The following is a 19,482-nucleotide window of genomic DNA, read 5'->3' on the forward strand; positions in this document are numbered from 1 at the left end:
AACTGGGAGTCCAGTCAGGATGGAGGGAAAGATGAATGCAGCAATGTACAGAGACATCCTTGATGAAAACCTTCTCCAGAGCACTCTGGACCTCAGACTGGGGCAAAGGTTCATCTTCCAACAGGACAACGACCTGAAGCACACAACCAAGATAACAAAAGAATGGCTTCGGGACAACTCTGTGAATGTCTTTGAGAGGCCCAGGCAGAGCCCAGACTTGAACCCGATTGAACATCTCTGGAGAGATCTGAAGATGTCTGTGCACCGACGCTCCCCATCCAACCTGATGGAGCTTGAGAGGTCCTGCAAAGAAGAATGGGAGAAACTGCCCAAGAATAGGTGCCAAGCTTGTAGCATCATACTCAAAAAGACTTGAGGTTGTAATTTCTGCCAAAGGTGCTTCAACAAAGTATTGAGCAAAGGCTGTGAATACTTATGTACGTGTTATATTTTCGTTCTTTATTTTTAATAGATTTGCAAAAATTTTAAACAAACTATTTTCACTTTGTCATTATGGGATATTGTGTGTAGAATTTTGAGGAAAAAAATTAATTTAATCCATTTTGGAATAAGGCTGTAACATAACAAAATGTGGAAAAGTGAAGCGCTGTGAATACTTTCCGGATGCACTGTAGCTGTTGGCAGCTAGCAGTGCTTTTTAGGTGCATTTTAGGTGTCTGACTTGAGGAAGTTTTAAAGCAACATTCAGATAACATCCAGTGTTTGTGTTTTGATGAAACCACACTGTAATAGCACAAATGAAGCTAAATTAACATTTGATTGTACTTTTAATTAATAATACAAAAATGTCCTCCTTATCATCATTTGTCAATTATTTAAAAAAAAAAATTGTATTGAACTTTTTATAATGGACATTTTGTTTTTTCTAGAAGTCACGTTTCAGTTGTAAAAATCTTTTCCTTTGTGGCAATTTATGCTAAAATTATTTGAAAATGCTGAAACAAATTTGTATTTGTTTGTATTTCTGTACACTGACTGCATGAAGTGTCCACGTGCACACTCCTTATTGTCCACACACACAATATGTGGTTGGTTAATAATGTAGTTACTGTTGCATCAGAAATCCATCTGTGACTGTATTTATCAATGTATTTATGAAAACATTTATTTGGTAAACTGACTGCCTGTTGTTTATATATATTTATATACAATAACTGATGTCATACTTTAAAGTTGTACTTTTCTAATAATACACTAATTCACTTTGTTTCCATCAGTTAGACAGATACAAGTACCATCAATACCACCTCCTGTCACGAAGCCTGGAGGCAGGAGGTTCATGATCTGTCCAGTCTGATGTAGAAAAACATGCCACCAGCACCACTTACCAAACCTTTCAAGAAAAGCGATGGAATAAACGAGATGACATCCCGCTCACCAAAGATGTGATCTCTGAGAAAGCGTCTGAGGATGGTGGAAGATGAAGCTCGAGAGGAACTGATGGAGCAGCAGAGTTTACATAAGATGGCGCCATGCTAGTGGCAGCCTGTTACAACAGCTCCCCCCCTCGAGTGTGTTTTAAGTATTTTTCTTTCTTTCTTCTCTCTTTGGAGTTGTTTTTTTCTTTCACGTGTGTTAAGTGACGGTCAGACAATGGACCGTAACTTTCCCACTTTTCTGGTGGCTCTTCTACTTTTTTCCCTCTTTGTAACGGAGAGCCACGCACAGTTGACTGGGGCCATTGTTTACTCTCGTGATCAGCTGATCGCGCTGAGTAGACCTCTACTGCTGCTGCCCGGAGCGAGGCCTGAAATCCCGGACGAACTTCGGAGAAGACGTCGGGGTTGCAGAGCTGGAGCTCAACTGAAGAGGAGGAGATATAAACCATTGGTACCGGAGATCTTAATGGGGAACGTGAGGTCGTTGGCCAACAAGACGGACGAGCTCGGCGCGCTGGTAAAGACCCAGAGAGAGTACCGGGAGTGCAGCATCATGTGGGTTTTTAAAAAAAAAAAAAAATTAAATTTCACTCTATTAATCCCCGAGGGGAAATGTCTTCACTACAACAGGGGGGCTCTCAGGGGGGAGCTGCTGCAACAGGCTGCCACTAGCGCGGCGCCAGGTAACCTGACCTGAGGTGCATGTTTTTGGATGATGGGAGGAAGCCGGAGAACCCGGAGAGAACCCACGCAAGCACAGGGAGAACATGCAAACTAGGGTTTCACCGAGACATGGCTGCACTCACATTACCCGAACCACAGCGTGGCCGTACCCGGCTTCAGGACTGTTCGGGGGGACAGAGACGTTGTTCGGAGCGGCAAGAAGAAAGGTGGAGGGATTGCAGTCTATGTGAACGAGAGGTGGTGTAATCCCGACCACGTGTGTGTGAAGGAACGTTTCTGTAGCCCGGACATTGAACTGCTAGCCGTGGGGATGCGCCCGTATTATTTGCCGAGGGAGTTCTCGTCCACCATTGTTATCGCTGTGTACATTCCTCCATCAGCTGACATAGAGGCAGCTAGACACCATCCACTCCACTGTGGCTAAACTGCAGACTAAGCATCCCGGTGCATTTTTGTTAGTTACTGGAGACTTTAACCAGTCTGGATAAAGTACTGCCAACTTTGCACCAGTATGTTAACTGCCCCACCCGGAACAATAAAACTCTGGACTGAAACTGTCAGTGGTTCAACCAGTGGAGTCATTGACAAGAGAAAGGCCAAAGTATCCTACAGCTCACTAAACCGTAGACTAGTGGTATTTATATATTCCATCCATCCATCATCTATACCTGCAGTATCCTGAACAGGGTCACAGGGGGCGGAGCCTATCCCAGCTCACTTTGGTACACCCTGGACAGGTCACCAGTACTGTTTATGTATTCAGTAGTTGTTAAAATATGGAAGAAGTCACGCACTTCTTACTGTAAACTGGAGGAGGATGTGTTTAAAAATGTTTTTGACTTTCATAAACTAAATGAAATATGTTGAACAGCATAAAGAAATAAATAAAATTGAAAAGTAATGTTGACAAAGGAAGGCTTGTTTTAAATAGTTTAAAGGTAACAACTATCTAAATTAATATTCGTTATAGTTCACTTAGGGAGCTCTTTGATTGAGTATTCATCAGATTTATTCTCAGCACTTGAATAAACAATGTGAGGACCTAATATATCTGTGCTTTCACTAACTAGCTGCTACGCATGTTTTCTGCTGCTGCTGGAGAACTGAGCTGAAAGGACTTTGAAACCATTAGCTGCTTCTTGTGATTGTGGAAAACACAGTCCAGTTTTATGAAATCTACATTTGTGTCTGTTTCTAACAGTGAATTATCTACACTGTGTTGTGATCTGCAGAGACACCAGGCTGAAATAATTGACAACTGACAATTGGAATACTTTCTGGGGGAATCCTGGTCTGATCTGGAGAGACGGCATCCATCCTACTTTGGATGGTGCAGCTCTTCTTTCTAGAAACATGGCCGTGTCTCTTAATAGCCCTAAAACCTGACATCCAGGGTTGAGGCCAGGACGCAGAGCTGCAGTCTTACAGCTCCTCTGCAGCTTCTTTAGAGCTGTCACTCACCCAAAACCTTCAACATCCTATAGAGGTTGTGTCTGTACCCAGAACACCTATATTTAAAAAACTCAAAAAAAAAGATGTATCAATAAAAAATGTAATAAAAATGGATCCTACCAAATTAATGGATCAAAAAAAATCTGACAATTAAAAGTGGACTATTAAATATGAGATCTCTCTGGTCTAAATCTCTGTTAGTAAATGACTTGATAACTGATCATCAGATTGATTTACTCTGTCTCACAGAGACCTGGCTGCAACAGGAAGAATACGTTAGGATTAATGAAGCAACTCCTCCCAGTCATATTAATTATCATATTCCTAGAGATTCAGGCCGAGGAGGAGGAGGAGGAGGAGGAGGAGGAGGAGGAGGAGGAAGAGGAGGAGGAGAAGGAAGAGGAGGAGGAGGAGTGGCAGCAATCTTCCACTCAAGTTGATCAATTAATCCAAAGCCTAAACTTAGTTATAAATCATTTGAGAGTCTGACTCTTAGTCTCTCACCCAAACTGGAAAGCAGAGAAACGAATTGTATTGTTGTTGTTTATCTCCCACCTGGTCCTTATTCAGAGTTTCTAACTGAATTCTGACTTTTGATCAGATTTAGTGCTGAGTTCAGATAAAGTGATGATAGTGGGAGACTTTAGCATTCATGTTGACGTGGACAACGACAGCCTCAGTTCTACTTTCAGCTCATTATTAGATTCTATAGGCTTTTCTCAGAATGTAAATAAACCCCGTCACCGTGGTAACCACACCCTCCATCTGGTTCTGTCGGATGGAAACTGAAAATGTAATAGTATTTCCTCCAAACCCTGTTTTGTCGGACCACTTCTTATTAACATCTGAAGTTCCAATAATGGACTACACAGCATGTGGGAATAAATCCCACTACAGTAGATGTCTGTCAGATGATGCCGTGGCCAAGTTTAAGGAAGCAGTTACATGCTTATCCTCTTCGTGTCAGGAGTCCGGTTTTTTCCTCTGTTTTGCCCCCGATCACCTCTCCTCCTGTGTCCCCTCAGTCCCCTGTCTGCTTGTCTGTGGCCACGCCCCTCACCAGTCCCAGCAGCTGCAGCCACTCACCCCGGATCACCAGCTGCAGGTGTGCTGCATCTCCCTGATCACCTCCCCGGACTATATGTACCCTGCCCCTGCACTCTTCTGGTTGTCGGTTCATTTTGTTAGTCACCTGTCCGTCCTCCGTCTGTTCTCCGTCCGTCCTGTTCCCGTTCCTCCGGCTCCTGTTCCTCCTGTGGAGCTCCCTGTCAAAGTCACCAGTCGGTGGAGTTGCCCTCCCGACTCGGAGGATTATTGACGCCGTTCCTTCCGCTGGTCTGCCGGCTGCCCTGCCAGCCGTGTCTCCCCTGGAGCTGTCGGTCGAGTTGCCCTCCTGACTGGAAGCAAGTGGACACGATAGGTCCCACCTTTTGGTTTGTTTGTTTTTGTTTATTGCAATAAATACTGTATTTTGGAACTGATACCTAAGTCTGTGAGCCTGCATTTGGGTCCTTGTAAACACCACCTCATGACACTTCGATGCCGTGTGTTAAAGCAGTGGAAGGCATCTACGTTGATCTTAGTCCCACACTAGTGGATCATCTGGTAGAAAACACTGCAGTATCTCTGCTACAACTCCAGATGATGTCGCCCCTCTGAAGAAGAGAGTCATGAACCAGAGGAAGTTGTCTCCATGGTACAACTCAGAACTACGCTCTGCTAGGCAGCAACTAGAAAGATGGAAAGGAAATGGAGTTAAAAAGCCGACTCTTGATCAGCTGTTTTAGGAAACTACAGACCAATTTCCAACCTGATGTTTATTTCTAAAATCCTTGAAAAAGTTGTTGCAAATCAACTTTTTGATCATTTACAAAGGAATGATCTGTTTGAAGATGTTCAGTCTTTAGAGTTCATCATAACAGAACCACCTCTGGTGAAAGTTACTGACGACCTTTTATTAGCCTCAGATAATGGACTCGTCTCTGTACTTGTTCTTCTGGATCTCAGTGCTGCTTTTGATACGATTGATCATACGATCTTATTACAGAGATTAGAAGATGTTACGAGGATTAAAGGAACTGAATAAGACTGGTTCAAATCCTACTTATCAGATAGATTCCAGTTTGTCCATGTCAACAATGAGTCTTCCAGACAAACAAGAGTCAGTTACGGAGTTCCACAAGGCTCAGTGTTAGGCCCAATACTTTTTACTTTGTACATGCTTCCATTAGGAGATGTCATCAGGAAGCACTGCATCAACTTCCATTGTTATGCAGATGACACTCAGCTATATCTTTCTATAAAACCAGATGAAACTAATCAGTTAGTAAAACTTGAAGCCTGTCTAAAAGACATAAAGGCCTGGATGACCAAAAACGTCCTGCTTCTAAATTCAGACAAAACGGAAGTTATTGTACTTGGTCCTAAACACCTCAGAAACTCTTTCTGTAATCACTTAGTTACTCTAGATGACGTTGTCTTGGCCTCCAGCAAAACTGTGAGGAACCTTGGAGTCATCTTTGATGAGGATTTGTCCTTTAGCCACCAGATAAAGCAAATCTCCAGAACTGCCTTCTTTCATCTACGTAATATTAATAAAATCAGGAAAATCCTTCCTCAGTGTGATGCAGAAAAACTCATTCATGTGTTTGTTACTTCTAGACTAGATTATTGTAATTCCTTGTTGTTAGGATGTCCAAATTACTCATTAAAAACCTGCAGCTGATCCAAAATGCTGCAGCAAGAGTACTGACGGGATTTAGCAAGAGAGATCATATTTCTCTAGTTTTAGCTTCTCTTCACTGGCTTCCTGTGAAATCAGGAATAGAATTTAAAATTCTCTTGATGACTTACAAAGCTCTACATGACCAGGCTCCATCATATCTTAGAGACCTTATAGAACCATATAATCCTGGCAGAGCACTTCTCTCTCAGTACGCTGGTCTACTTGTGGTTCCTAGAGTTTCCAGACGTAGAATGGGAGGCGGAGCTTCAGTTTTCAGGCTCCTCCCCTGTGGAACCAGCTCCCAGTTTGTGTTGGAGGGGCAGAAACCCTCTCTAGCTTTAAGATTAGACTCAAAACGTTCCTTATTGATAAAGCCTATAGTTAGGGCTGGCTCAGGTAGACCTGAACCAACCCTTAGTTATGCTGCTATAGGCCGAGGCTGCTGGAGGACCTCGTTACATGCTGAGCTTCTTTTCTTTCCTCCTACTCTTTAACTGACTCATACCTCACCATCTTCTTCTCTCTCATAGTTTCTTCTTATTATCTGTTGTCTCCATTCAGTTCCTTCGCTCGTGTAGTTTCTGTTCTTTCTTTTCCAGATGTTCCGTCATGGAGCTGCATGTCTCTGCTCTGCGCTTGTCGTCTCCACCAACAGTTCTTCTCTTCTATCTCCATGCTGTCCTTCTCTCTCTCTGCTCTCCTCTCACCCCAACCGGTCGAGGCAGATGGCTGCCCACCTCTGAGCCTGGTTCTGTTAACAGATGCTCCGCCCACCTCTGATCCTGGTTCTGTTAAGAGATGCTCCGCCCACCTCTGATCCTGGTTCTGTCAGAGGTTTCTTCCTGTTAAAGGGAGTTTTTCTTCCCTCTGTTGGAGGTTTTTCTCCCTTAAAGAGGAGCTTTTACCTTCTGGCTTATGTGGGAATTGTTGAATTGTTGAATATTTGACTTGTTGAATTGTTGGGTTTCTCTGTATAATATTATAAAGTCTTGCTGTAAAGACTTTAATGTGTTAAGTGCCATGAAATAACCTGTGTTGTGATTTGGCGCTATATAAATAAAATTGAATAAAATTGAATTGAATTGAATTGAAATACAGGCACCATGGAGGGAGGAGCAGGAATGGATGCAGCGTTCCAGGAAAGAAGCGCTGTATGCAAAGTATTCAGTAAGAAAAGAAACTGGAAGTACGTGAAGCCCTTTGTGTATAACATGATTGTTAGCGTTAACAGGAGGTCTGTTATTGTATTGTTGATGTACAGTTGGTCGTATTAATGTACAGTTGAGTCAGTATCACGTTTTACTGTTCACTGGTTTAATTCTTTCAGTTACGCTGAGCCACTGAGCAGTTTTCTCAGTTTCATTGTTGTTGACCTCTAAAAGGCTTTTTATGCACTGGATGCAGTTAAATTTAAAAAATTTAAATAAACTGCTTAACTTGAGATGGCATCTCTTAGGGACGAGAAACAAAAATATAACTAATAATAAATTAATAATAATAATATACTTTATGTATTTTTCAGCAAATGTGTGTGTGTGTGGGGGGGGGTGGATTGTTAGCCTGGTTTTATTGTTTTATTATTTATTAAATAAAGTGACAGTGTGAAGCAGGGTGATTTCTATACAGTCCACATTGAAATATGCATTCAACCTTAAAACTAAATTGTCAGTGAGAGTGATCAGCTGAGTGAAGATATCTTAATGAGGAGCGAGATGATGGAGGAAAAGGAAAACAAGCCGGTAGAAGCAGAGTGACCAGCTGTAACCTGCAACTCGTCCAGTTAGAACAAATTTCTCAGAGTAACTCGGCTGAAGATATTTAAACAAACCTGGCTTTTCATCTCCTCTCATTTCATCTCTGGTGGAAACCAACCAACTGTCACATGAACAACACCAATAACCGTGCTACTAACGATAGATCAGAGTGAGGACAGTCACTATCACGACCATTCAGCCTTGCAGTGCAGTTACAGTGTACACATCAGATGTCTTTAATACTTTTATTAATCAAAAGATGTCAGCTGTGTTCTTCTCTGTGTAGCTTTAACATGTCTGTAGAAGAACAATCCATCTGAAGCACAACTTCAGGACACCGTGACCATGCAGCACAAACACATACAGCACATGAACAAAAAACAACAACACGTAACGGTTTGGTTATGAATATAAATCCAGGTTGTGTGGTCCATGCTTGGTGGCTTTTTTCTGTCCAACCCAACAGTCACTCAGTGGTTTGTGAACTGCTGCTCTGAAGTGATGATGTGTATGTTTATCTCTTTCAGAAGCTTCTGCTTTGCTTTAATTTATTTTGTGAAAAGCGCTGTCTCTGATAGGCCGGATTTAAAGATATTAGGTGAGGTAAATAACCGCAATGCCTTTCTGAACCAGCTGTAAAAGAAGGCATATATGAAAGGGTTGATGGTAGAATTGAAGTAGCCCACCCATACAAGGGTCTCAAACAATGCTGGTGGTACCGAGTAACTGATGAAGGGATCCGTGATGTTGCAGACAAAAAATGGAGTCCAAAAAGAGATAAATGCTCCCATAATGATAGCCAGCGTTTTAGTAGCCTTTGTCTGACTGCTGTTTGATCTCACACAGTTTGTATTCTGGATGCTGCGCTGCTGTTTCTGAGCCACCAGGAAGATCTTCAGGTAAACAGCCAGCATTATGATTCCTGGAATGAAAAAGGAAAGAACTGATGAGACGGTACTGGACAGCCCACTCTGGAACAAAATGCATCCTCCTTCACATGCAACGTGGTCATAGTAGGACTCTTCAATCCCCCAAATATTCAGCTTCAGAAAAATCATCCCAAAACCAATGAAAGCAGAAACACTCCAGCTGAGCACAATCATGAGCAACACAATAGTAACAGTAATCTTTCTTTTGTATTGTAGAGGCTGACAAACAGCATAGTGTCGGTCAAGAGATATGAATAACAGATTTAAAATGGATGATGTACACAATGTGACATCGGAGCTCATGTAGACTTTACAGAAGAAATCTCCAAAATACCAGCAAGACTCGACACACTGAATCATACTGGGAAACATGACTAACAGCCCTAATAGGAGGTCTGACACTGCCAGAGAGACAATCAAGTAGTTGGTTGGAGTATGGAGTCGTTTGAAATAGGCGACGGAGACAGTGACCAACAGGTTTCCACACACGGTGAGGATGACTGTGACCCCCAGAACCATGTAGAGGACGATGCGAACTGGCAACGGATAGATGCTCCTCAAACAGGAATTGTTTCTAGACTCGTAGCACAAAACTGGATCCATCTGTTGGAGAGACATGAAAATGATGCATTTATCAGTCAAATGAAATGTCTAAATATTGCATGCAGAGGTTCTTATGTGTGAGTGTTTTTGGAGTTTAAGATAAATTCTGTGCGACGAGAGAAGTTTTCCAAGATTATGTTTCTGGTTTCTGGTCATTAACAAGTACTAAAGCTAATTTCCAGTTGCAAAACACGAGTATCCTTTAAATGGCAGAAATACATTTTGTACTATTAAAAAAACAACTTGTTACAATTGTTAGAAGATGCAACCAAATGTTGCCTGAAGAGATAAAAGTTTCATTCAGGCTTGAGTCAGTAAAACGGATGATGGTGAACCTGAATCTAATAATGAACGTCATGAAGAAACTATGAAGAGTGGGATATTATCTGTAATCCAACAAAAAGGTGTGCCACATAGTGAAATGTACACGACAACACAAAGGGAAAGTGATGGCCGTGTTGAGACCGTCCTGACGGTTTGTTTATTGTAATGTGAGGCGAAGGGAAGGAGATGAAGACAAGCAAAGGCAGAGGGGTGAAATCTCAGAGCTCTTTTAGCCCCGTTTAACCGTGTCATTAACAACATATGTTGTACTAATCCTGTCACAAGTACACCTGTTCACACCTTAGTTTAACATCCTGCACCACATGCCTCTCAGATGTCATTGCATGTTGGGCAGTGACACCTGTACTTTGAGCTGTCCACTTGTGATTTCATGTCATGACATGATTTAATGGCAGCGGTGAACAGGACCTTTGTCCTGTTGTGTGCTTCTACGTGACTTCATATGCTGACTGGAATTCGTTGAACTATCTCTTGTAGCCAACTGTCATTGTTTTTATTGGTGGTGAAATTATAATAATTATAAATGGGCTCTTTCCCTGGCTTTATAAAAAATGTTGAACAGGGCTACAAATCTTACACCAAAAATTTAAAAAGTAAAATTTCAAGGACCTGTTTTTCTGCAAATGTATAATTTACTCATTAAAAAAGAAAGTATTAAAGAAATAAAGTGTATTTATGCCAACACTAGTGATGCCTAATCATCAACCACCAATTACCTCAATTAAACATATGATGTCAATATTTAAAAACTACGTTAACCCTCATTGCGTAGATTACCAAAGTATATTCAAACACAAACGTACCTTACAGATGTTGCATGAATACTCAGTATCTCGTGGCCTTGATTTAGTAATTCGTGCGCACGATTAAATCGTTTTTTCTCTCTATGACTCCGTAGGTTTCACCTGTTCTTCTGTACTTCTGAGCTTTCTGTCTCTCTAGTCTCTTTTAGGTTAAATAATTGACCCAGAGGGAGGAAGGCTGGACAGTCTGTCCCAGTGGATGATGTACCGCGGGGGGAGAATGTTCCTTCAATACTTATTTTATAAAATTTACAGATTTGACATTTTTAAATTGAGTTTAAAAAGTTCATCCTATGAATCATCCCATGTTTTAAAACTGAAATTTTAAAAACAAAGAGAAAAAAGTCTGGAGTTATTAATGCTGTTTACTATTTCTAAAGTGAAAACTTTGAAGTCATACACTAAAGACCAAAGATAGATGTCTGAGGTAGGACAGGAGCCCCCAGCGCCTCAGCAATGGAGGTATTAGAGTCGAGGATGAAACATCTCAGGGCACTTACCACAGGGACACAACAATTAAACAGTTCCCCGTGAGTGACACTAGATACCCTTTTTTACCAGAAAGAAAACTTTCGACAGCAGGAAGGAAATAACTCGATACTCGATCAGGGGGAAGGGAAAACTCTCTTTGAACAGGAGGACATTTCCAAAGTCAGCCGACATCTGCCTTGACCGGTTGGTTCGGGGAGTGATGACTGATGTAAACTTCAGTTGATGCTCCCTGGAAAACCAGATGGATGAGCTGGTGATGAGGAGGAGAGGAAGGTTGCATGTCAGACAGTCTGAAAGGCAGAATGACAGAATTCAGATCATATTTAAAAAAACAGGGACAAACACTGATTGGCTCAAAAACGCAGGCTAAAAGATCATTGGGTATGATCAGTATTGTGACAACAAGATTAGGAAAGAGTGATTATGAGAATGGGAAAGTGGATGTAAAGAAGAGAATAGAGAAGCAGGAAAAGCACATGTTCCACAAAGGAATGCAGATCAATTGTGAACAGATCTTCCATATTAAACTTTTGCATAAGCTTCATTTTAATTAGTTTAGACTGTCAGCAGTGAAAAACAATTCATCGAAGAAATGACAGTGTGAGAAATGTTTGTCATTTAGACTGAGACGGTGAGAGACTGCATCACTGAGCGATGCCACACATGGATGTAGGAGATTGAACAAGACACCCAAATATAAATAACAGCTCCTTTACCATAGCGAGGATGATTACACTCTGAGAGGAGATGAAATAACAGAGCAACATGAAACCACTAGCCACAGCGGAAAGTCACATTAATACATTTATGTGACACAAATCAGAGAGATACACAGAGAATATAGACTTAAGTTGAAGGAAAAGAGGCTGTTGGAAAACCGTGAGCTTCTGATTAAGACTGGTGACTGTCTAAGGCCAGGGGGAGATTCGGAGAAGGCTAGAGGGCCATGTAAGGCCAGAGGGAGAGAACTGCCAGCCAGTGGTGGAGGATAGAGGGCTGTTGAAGGGCAGAGAAGAGATAAGGAGAAGGGAAGAAGTCGGTAAAGGTGAGGAGAGAGACATGTAGGCCTGTGGAAATGCTGAAGGGCCATTGAAAGGGGGAGGAGAAAGATGAGAGGAGATGAAAATCCAGGTAGATGTGAGACAGTGAAGAAGACTAGAGGGCCAGTAGAGGTCTTGTAGATCAGAATTCTGGAGCCTAAAGGAGTCAGAAGGCAAGAAAGCTATAGGAAACTGATAATGAGAAAACAGGCTGGAAGAGAGACACCACGTCCAGTTATTGAATGTACCTCCGGGTATAAAAACCTTAGGTGTACGAAGAGTATGCTGCATATGACTAGTGGTGTAGATGTTGGAGAGGAGGATGGACTTCTCTCCATATCAGGTGTTAACGACAGGAAAGGAGTAGTTTGAACATTTTATGGAGCTTAGAAATGTTCAACATTGAAACATGAGGCAAGAATAAGGAGACTAAATTTTGCTATCTAGAATATGTGTGAGTAAAATCAGGATTTATTTTCAGTCCAGGTCCATGAATTACGTTGGCAGTAGTTGGACATCATCATTTCAGAATGCGTCATGTGGTAGTTGAAGATATATCAATGATACAAACGAATTATCCATCCAACTATTATCTATACCCGCTTTATCCTGAACAGGGTCACGGGGGGCGGAGCCTATCCCAGCTCACTTTGGGCAAAGGTAGGGTTCACCTGGACAGGTACCCAGTCCATCACAGGACCAACACGTAGAGACAGACGGAAACAAAGACCATTTACACTCTCATTCACACCTAAGGGACATTTCTAGAACCACCAATTAACCTGAGGCACGTCTTTGGATGGTGGGAGGAAGCCGGAGTACCCGGAGAGAACCGAAGCAGGAACAGGGAGAACATGCGAACTCTGCACAGAAAGGCCCGGATTCAAACCCAGAACCTTTTTGCTGTGCTAATGCTAAGCACTGCACCACTGTGCCGCTTATTTTATGAAACATTCTGCAGAAATTAAATTTAGATGCAGCTTCTATTGACTGTGCAAAGCCAAGCTTGGAAAGCAGCGTGGGGTGATGAGAGGTAGAGGATGTAAAAGCTCAGGAGAGAAAAAAATAAAGAGCGCTCTTGTAATGCAGGAGGTTGTGACATTGATGGTGCCGGTAGAAGAGAGATTTTACCAGAGAAATCACCTTATTGCAGAAAAACTTGTTGACTTTACTGTTCACTAAGTTTACTTATGTGTCTTAACTTAAGTTTACATGTATCGTCATGTGTCGTCATGTGACGTCATGTATCGTCATGTATCATCGTGTGTCGTCGCGTGTCGTCATGTATCGTCATGTGTCGTCATGTGTCGTCATGTGACGTCGTGTCGTCGTGTCGTCATGTGACATAATGTGTCGTCATGTATCGCCATGTGACATAATGTGTCGTCATGTATTGCCATGTGTCGTCATGTGTCGTCATGTATCGTCATGTGTCGTCATGTGACGTCATGTATCGTCGTGTCGTCATGTGACATAATGTGTCGTCATGTATCGCCATGTGACATAATGTGTCGTCATGTATTGCCATGTGTCGTCATGTGATGTCATGTGTCGTCATGTATCGTCATGTGTCGTCATGTGTCGTCATGTATCGTCGTGTCGTCATGTGACATAATGTGTCGTCATGTATCGCCATGTGACATAATGTGTCTTCATGTATTGCCATGTGACGTCATGTGTCGTCATGTGTCGTCATGTGTCGTCATGTGACATCACGTATCGTCACCTGTCGTCACGTGACGTCATGTGTCGGCATGTGTCATCATGTACCGTCATGTATCATCACGTAAATCGGTACACAATTTACAATAATACATCATGGGACAATTAAACTTTTCCAACAACAGAACATAACCTATATACCTATATAAACTCTATGATAATATAGGATTTTGTTTGTTTCTGGTGTAATAATTAGTGAAACATAAATACCAATTAAAAATGTGCATGCTGGTCTGTTGGGGCTGCTGACCAGAAACTTTTCACACCTTCCAGAACTGGGAACTCATTATCACTGTGTACACTGTACACCTGTGCACCAGGGAGCTCATTATCTGGGGAGTGGCTTTAACTGCTCACTTATCTGGCAAATACAAACAAAGACCTGGAAAGAGACGTTGTTGACAAGCAAATTTATTTACCAATTTATTGTCTTTCTTAACGTACTAATGTAAATAATAGTTGAGAAATCATGTTTAAATACCTTCTATGCTTTTTTTGACCATCAGGTATACTGGATATTATGTAATATAATGATATTCATCAGTTATTGTGACAATGAAAAACACCTAAGATCTAATGATGTTAATATTATCATTAGATCTTAGGTGTTTCACAAACTGTGAGGGACAAGCTGGTTCTCTGAATGCTGGAGGTTTCTTTAATGGAAGGTGTTTAGTATCAATATATGGAAACTTTGATCACCATTTCAGATTAAATCAAAGGCAATCAAACAAAAAAGAAAACATTTTGGAAACCTTACCTTACGATTACGAATTACCTTATAATTATGAGATCTTTTCTCGTATCAGCTGGATATTGGTAATTGTAGAAATTAAGAGAGGTTAAGGGTGATGGCACTACCTGATTGAATGTAATAAATATGAAGTTAAATGTCAATGTGTTCTTTTTTTTCAAGAATATTTTGGCTTGTGTGAGCAGATCAACTTTAACAGGATGTATATTATTGTCAGTGATCTATCGGGTTGTCATGGACCTTACTGTTGGTCCACATGTATTTAAGTCATCAGTCCTTTTGTCTGCTTACAGTTGTCATTTTGACCCAGATCAGCTGACCACAGATGACTGAATGCCAGCCGTCTTCACACTCCCCTGAATATCTACACTAACCGTGTCACTCCTTAAAACCACTAAAGCTGTTTTATGAGTAAAAGGGATAAAAGGAAGATTAAGAGAGGGGAAACATAATAAATACCTTCAAAAAGTGGTACTGTATACTAAACTGCGAAGAACCCTAAAAGAAGCGATGGCATCCAATAATCTGTCTTTTGAAAAAAGGTATTTGGCAATTTTACAATCCTTTGATTTTAGGATGAAGAAATACATTTTTTATTTCAGCACCCCATAAAAAGATTAACAATTATTATTATTGTTGGTTTTTTTTCTAAAATCACATTAACCCTTTAACATTGGATTTTGGAAAATTGCCTATTAGAGACCAGGGAATAACATCTTACAATTAAACAGTTTTAATTACTCTTAAAAAAAAATATGATGTTACACCCTCCGATACAGATTGGAGGTGGAAAGAAGGTTTAGCATTGGTAGTCTGTCAGTAAAACCAAAGAAGAAGTATGGAGTTAGATGATGAGCCATAAGATAACCTCAGTTCCCAAACGTTTACAGTGTTGTTAAAAGAAGAGGTGATGCAGCTCAGTGGTGAACATGATCATGTAACAACTTTATAGAGACGTGTTGCTGCATCAGATTCAAAATGAGCAGATGTTTTTCATAAAACAAAAAAATGTCTCAGTTTCAGCATTTGATATGTTGTCTTTGGTCTTTTATTTTTTAATTAGATATGAGTTTACATGATTTACAAATCATCATATTCTGCTTGTATTTACATTTTAGATAGCATCCCAACATTTTGGGTTATGGGGTAATATATTTGTCACAGTCATTTTGCATGTAGTGCCACTGCTCTACATAAACCAGAATTGCAAGAGAAATTTATGTTAGTACTTGTACTTGTTCCAGAAACTTTATTCCTCTTTTCACAAATGTTATAAATTTGTTCATTCTTCTTCTATAATTTTCACATCATTCACATTGGAAATTAAAACAAAAAACAACAAATAACCAGATCAGCTTATTTAAATTAACAAATCAACCACACCATTTTATGAACAAGAATTTACAGCTTACAAAATAATTAACATGTATTTGATAATTACTACTTACATCAAGTGCATTAATGTACACACATAATATTTAAAGACAGGTTTTACAATCATGCTGCTCTATAGTTGTTTATAGTGTTACATTCTATACAGTTATGTCATGTTAAAGTTACTTCACACTCAATTGCTTGCAAGTTTCATCCCTTGTGTGTGTGTTTAAATTGATATTTCACACAAAATGTGTTCAGTGTCAGACAAGAGCTTCTTCAGTTGTGTTGATGGTTCATTCCAAAATAAGGAGCATTATTTGGGTTCCAGTGACACAGTTCTTCAAGAACAGAATAGACCTTACTATACATCAATATCCAAGCTACTGTATAAAAAAAACATCCCACGCCTGAAGATCCTGTGTGCAGCCAATTTCCCACCAAAACCTAATGAACAAACAATGTTTTACAAATGTAGATTCACTAACAAAGAAAGTGTGTTTTTTAAATACAAAACACAAAACAGCACCAACAAACAAAAACATACCAATCGAAGCAAAACAACATTCATATTTCTGATACATCACATTTAGAAACAAATACAGCACGTCAACAAAACAATACATTTTACAAAAAACAAATATCATGTGACTTTTGGCACAATCTTTCTGCCATTGTTGTGCTGAAGATTTTTTTACAGATGTCCTGATGAGTCCATTTAAATGTGCCCAGCTGAATGCCCTTTGTGGAAAATACATAATAAAGACGTATAAGGTAAAATACAGTTTGAAAGTGATGCAATATTGTTTTTTCCAGATTCATCAATGAGGACAGTTTATGATTAAGTCAACTCTCTATAAGTGTACCAATGTATGAAGTTATTGGACAAAGTTGTTGATATGCTTTGTGTGAACATTTCAAAGGGAGCTCTCTGAAATGCTCTCAGTTCATCAATCTTTGGTCTGAACTCGGTTTCAGATGTTTGAAATTCACATCAAACAAAAATGGCACTCATCACTGCATATGATTCCTCCAGTTAGGAGGTAAACCTAAAAGTGTTGGTTTATTATTTGGCAGAGTTGATTTTCCTGTTAAAATATTTTCCTAATCAGAGAAGGCAGAACACTGGCCCGTTTAAAATGAACACACAGCACCACCTGCTGCTTTGGAGGACAAATGACTCGGGACATTTAATTACTCTCCAGTGCCGTGATGGCAGAAAGACTGTCACTAAAGTCACATGACATTTTTGTCTTTGTAAGAGATGCTGCATTGTTTCTGAATTATGTTGTATTAGAAATATGTTGTGTATTTGTTCAATGACGTTTGTCTATGGTGTTGTGTACGCGCAGACCACACAGTGTTTGTTAGTAAGGGACAAACATTGTGAAACATGGTTCCTTTGTTTGCACTTTATCTGAAGCTGCTGAACAAAAGTATGTCATTTTATTTTTGTTTTAATTTTTTGTTTCGTAGTATAAGAACTATTAAATTCAGCACACAGCAGAATGCAGGGAAAGTCTTTTATAAACCGATTTCAGATGCAAAAACAGAAACAGGAGCTGGAGATTGCCAATAAATAAAAACTGGAAGACTTTACATCCATCTGTGAAGACTTTTGCATCAGCAGGAACATGTTCATCCCCATCAGAGATCTCTTTGGCACTGAATCTTTAAATGTGTAAAGATGTGTTGGATTGCTGTTCAAGTCTTGTCTGTATTCAGTGACATCGGATCCACCCTGAAAATGTTCAGGACGTTACCTTCACGAACACAAGAGCAGAGTGATGCTTTATAAAGCTGAAACTAATTCTAAATCTTTTCCACCCTGACAGAAGATGTTCTGTCTGTGTGAAGACATTATAAAGAGAACTGCTCAGCACAACATTTATCATGAACTATTTAAATTAAATAAGTGATGTGTGATGTGTGACTTTAGAGCATATGTATACTTTTTGACGTATTAACCCGAAGCAGAAACCATGTGTTTTGTGTGTCTTTGAATGGTTGTGGAAGAACCTGAAGATGAACAGTGGTGGACTGGGTCCCGTCATCACCAGCTGGCCTCAGATGTCCGAGGATGTCCTCACTATGAAAACTGGTCCTTGCTGCAGTTCTAAGTCGTGTGAAGTGGAGCTGCCTGCCGCCCCTGTTCTCCTCTATGGAACACAAGTGTACAGCCAGCAGGTAAGTCTGGACAGGTTTTACACTGAAATATAGATTCTGGGTGGAGTATCACTTATCTGATTCACTAATATTCAATATTTAGAAACATGCATGACTTTACTATCTTATGTATTTGTTTTATTACACTGGTTTTGTGGCCGTGGAAGCTGGAAGCACTGCAACAGAAGAAAACATCTTCATGAAGCAAACAAAATGCACCAAAGGGAGTAAATACAACCAGTTTCAGAACTGCACAGAAAAAGGTTTCCAGGGTCACTAAAAGGTGGTGAACAGGCTCACCTGGAGACCACCTGGGGTGAAGGTCTTCCATCTGTCAGGGAGTTTTAACAATCTAAATTCACTGCAGATCAACATGGACCTCCTGTTTCCTTCTGCTGAACACTGTTTTTCTCTGTTTGCAGCTCATTTCTGTGTTTGATTTGGGTTTCTGGTTTTGCAGTGTGTTTCTGTGTCTGCGTATGTTAGTTTTTTTTTTATTCTCTCCACTGTTGTATTGGTTCTCCAGCATGTTAGTGTGTTTGGTTGTGTTGTCAGTACGCAGCATTTCTCTACATGGTTTCCATGTGTTTTTCAAAGCTGCGGTGTGTTGATCTTTTTGTGCAGTATTTCTGTCATACGGGCGTCTTTGTGTTGTGTTATGTATAACTCAGCGTTGAAAGGTATTTTACAACAAAATAACAACAAGTTTTAAAATCTGTGCCCACAGCTGAGACTTTTGGGGTTTATGAAGCTCCATGCATTACAAACCACGTGTGTGCCTACAAACACCGTCACACATATTGATATGGGACATGCTGTGTTGCTGTGACCATCTGTCCCTGATCACTGAGACTAGAACTGACCACTCACTGCTGTAAGATGTCATTGAATGGGAATTAAGTGGCATGCATCCTGATTGTGTTTCTCCTGGTGCACACAGTTGTGAATGGTGACATTCATCACTGTTTCTGCTTCACTGCTTCACTGCACTTTGCTCAGTCCCAGGGTTGGAGAAGCTGGAGACCTTCTGGGTGCGTCTTCCCACCCTTACACCCATCCTGCCTCCAGTCTGCGAGCTTCCTCCCCCTTCGTGTGCCTGTTGGATCTTAATGGCCTCTCTCAGGTTCTGAGCTCGGACCTCCTTACTCTGGATCTCCTCCACAACTCGACTGGGGAACCAGCCCCTCTCACCATCATGGAGTCTTTCACCCATCATCCAGCCTGTAATACAGAGAACAA

General features: G+C 40.6%; 2 protein-coding genes across 2 annotated transcripts in view; both read right to left on the reverse strand.

Annotated features, from left to right (window-relative positions):
* Positions 1-8,563: 8,563 nt before the first annotated feature.
* LOC138637270 (trace amine-associated receptor 1-like) lies at positions 8,564-9,547 on the reverse strand. Its single transcript, XM_069725810.1, has one exon. It carries the CDS (start codon positions 9,545-9,547, stop codon positions 8,564-8,566), a length of 984 nt encoding a protein of 327 aa, XP_069581911.1.
* A 6,372-nt stretch (positions 9,548-15,919) lies between these two features.
* The window catches only part of ngef (neuronal guanine nucleotide exchange factor), a 39,011-nt gene continuing 35,448 nt past the window's right edge, over positions 15,920-19,482 (reverse strand). The window contains exon 15 of the mRNA XM_069725808.1: positions 15,920-19,464. Coding sequence (XP_069581909.1) covers positions 19,217-19,464 — 248 coding nt within the window. The 3' untranslated portion in view covers positions 15,920-19,216. The remainder of the gene's footprint in view (positions 19,465-19,482) is intronic.

Source organism: Brachyistius frenatus, unplaced genomic scaffold, assembly GCF_029030835.1.
Source record: "Brachyistius frenatus isolate BFR_SWC_R1_liver_20210118 unplaced genomic scaffold, ASM2903083v1 Contig_450, whole genome shotgun sequence".
NCBI lineage: Eukaryota > Metazoa > Chordata > Actinopteri > Embiotocidae > Brachyistius > Brachyistius frenatus.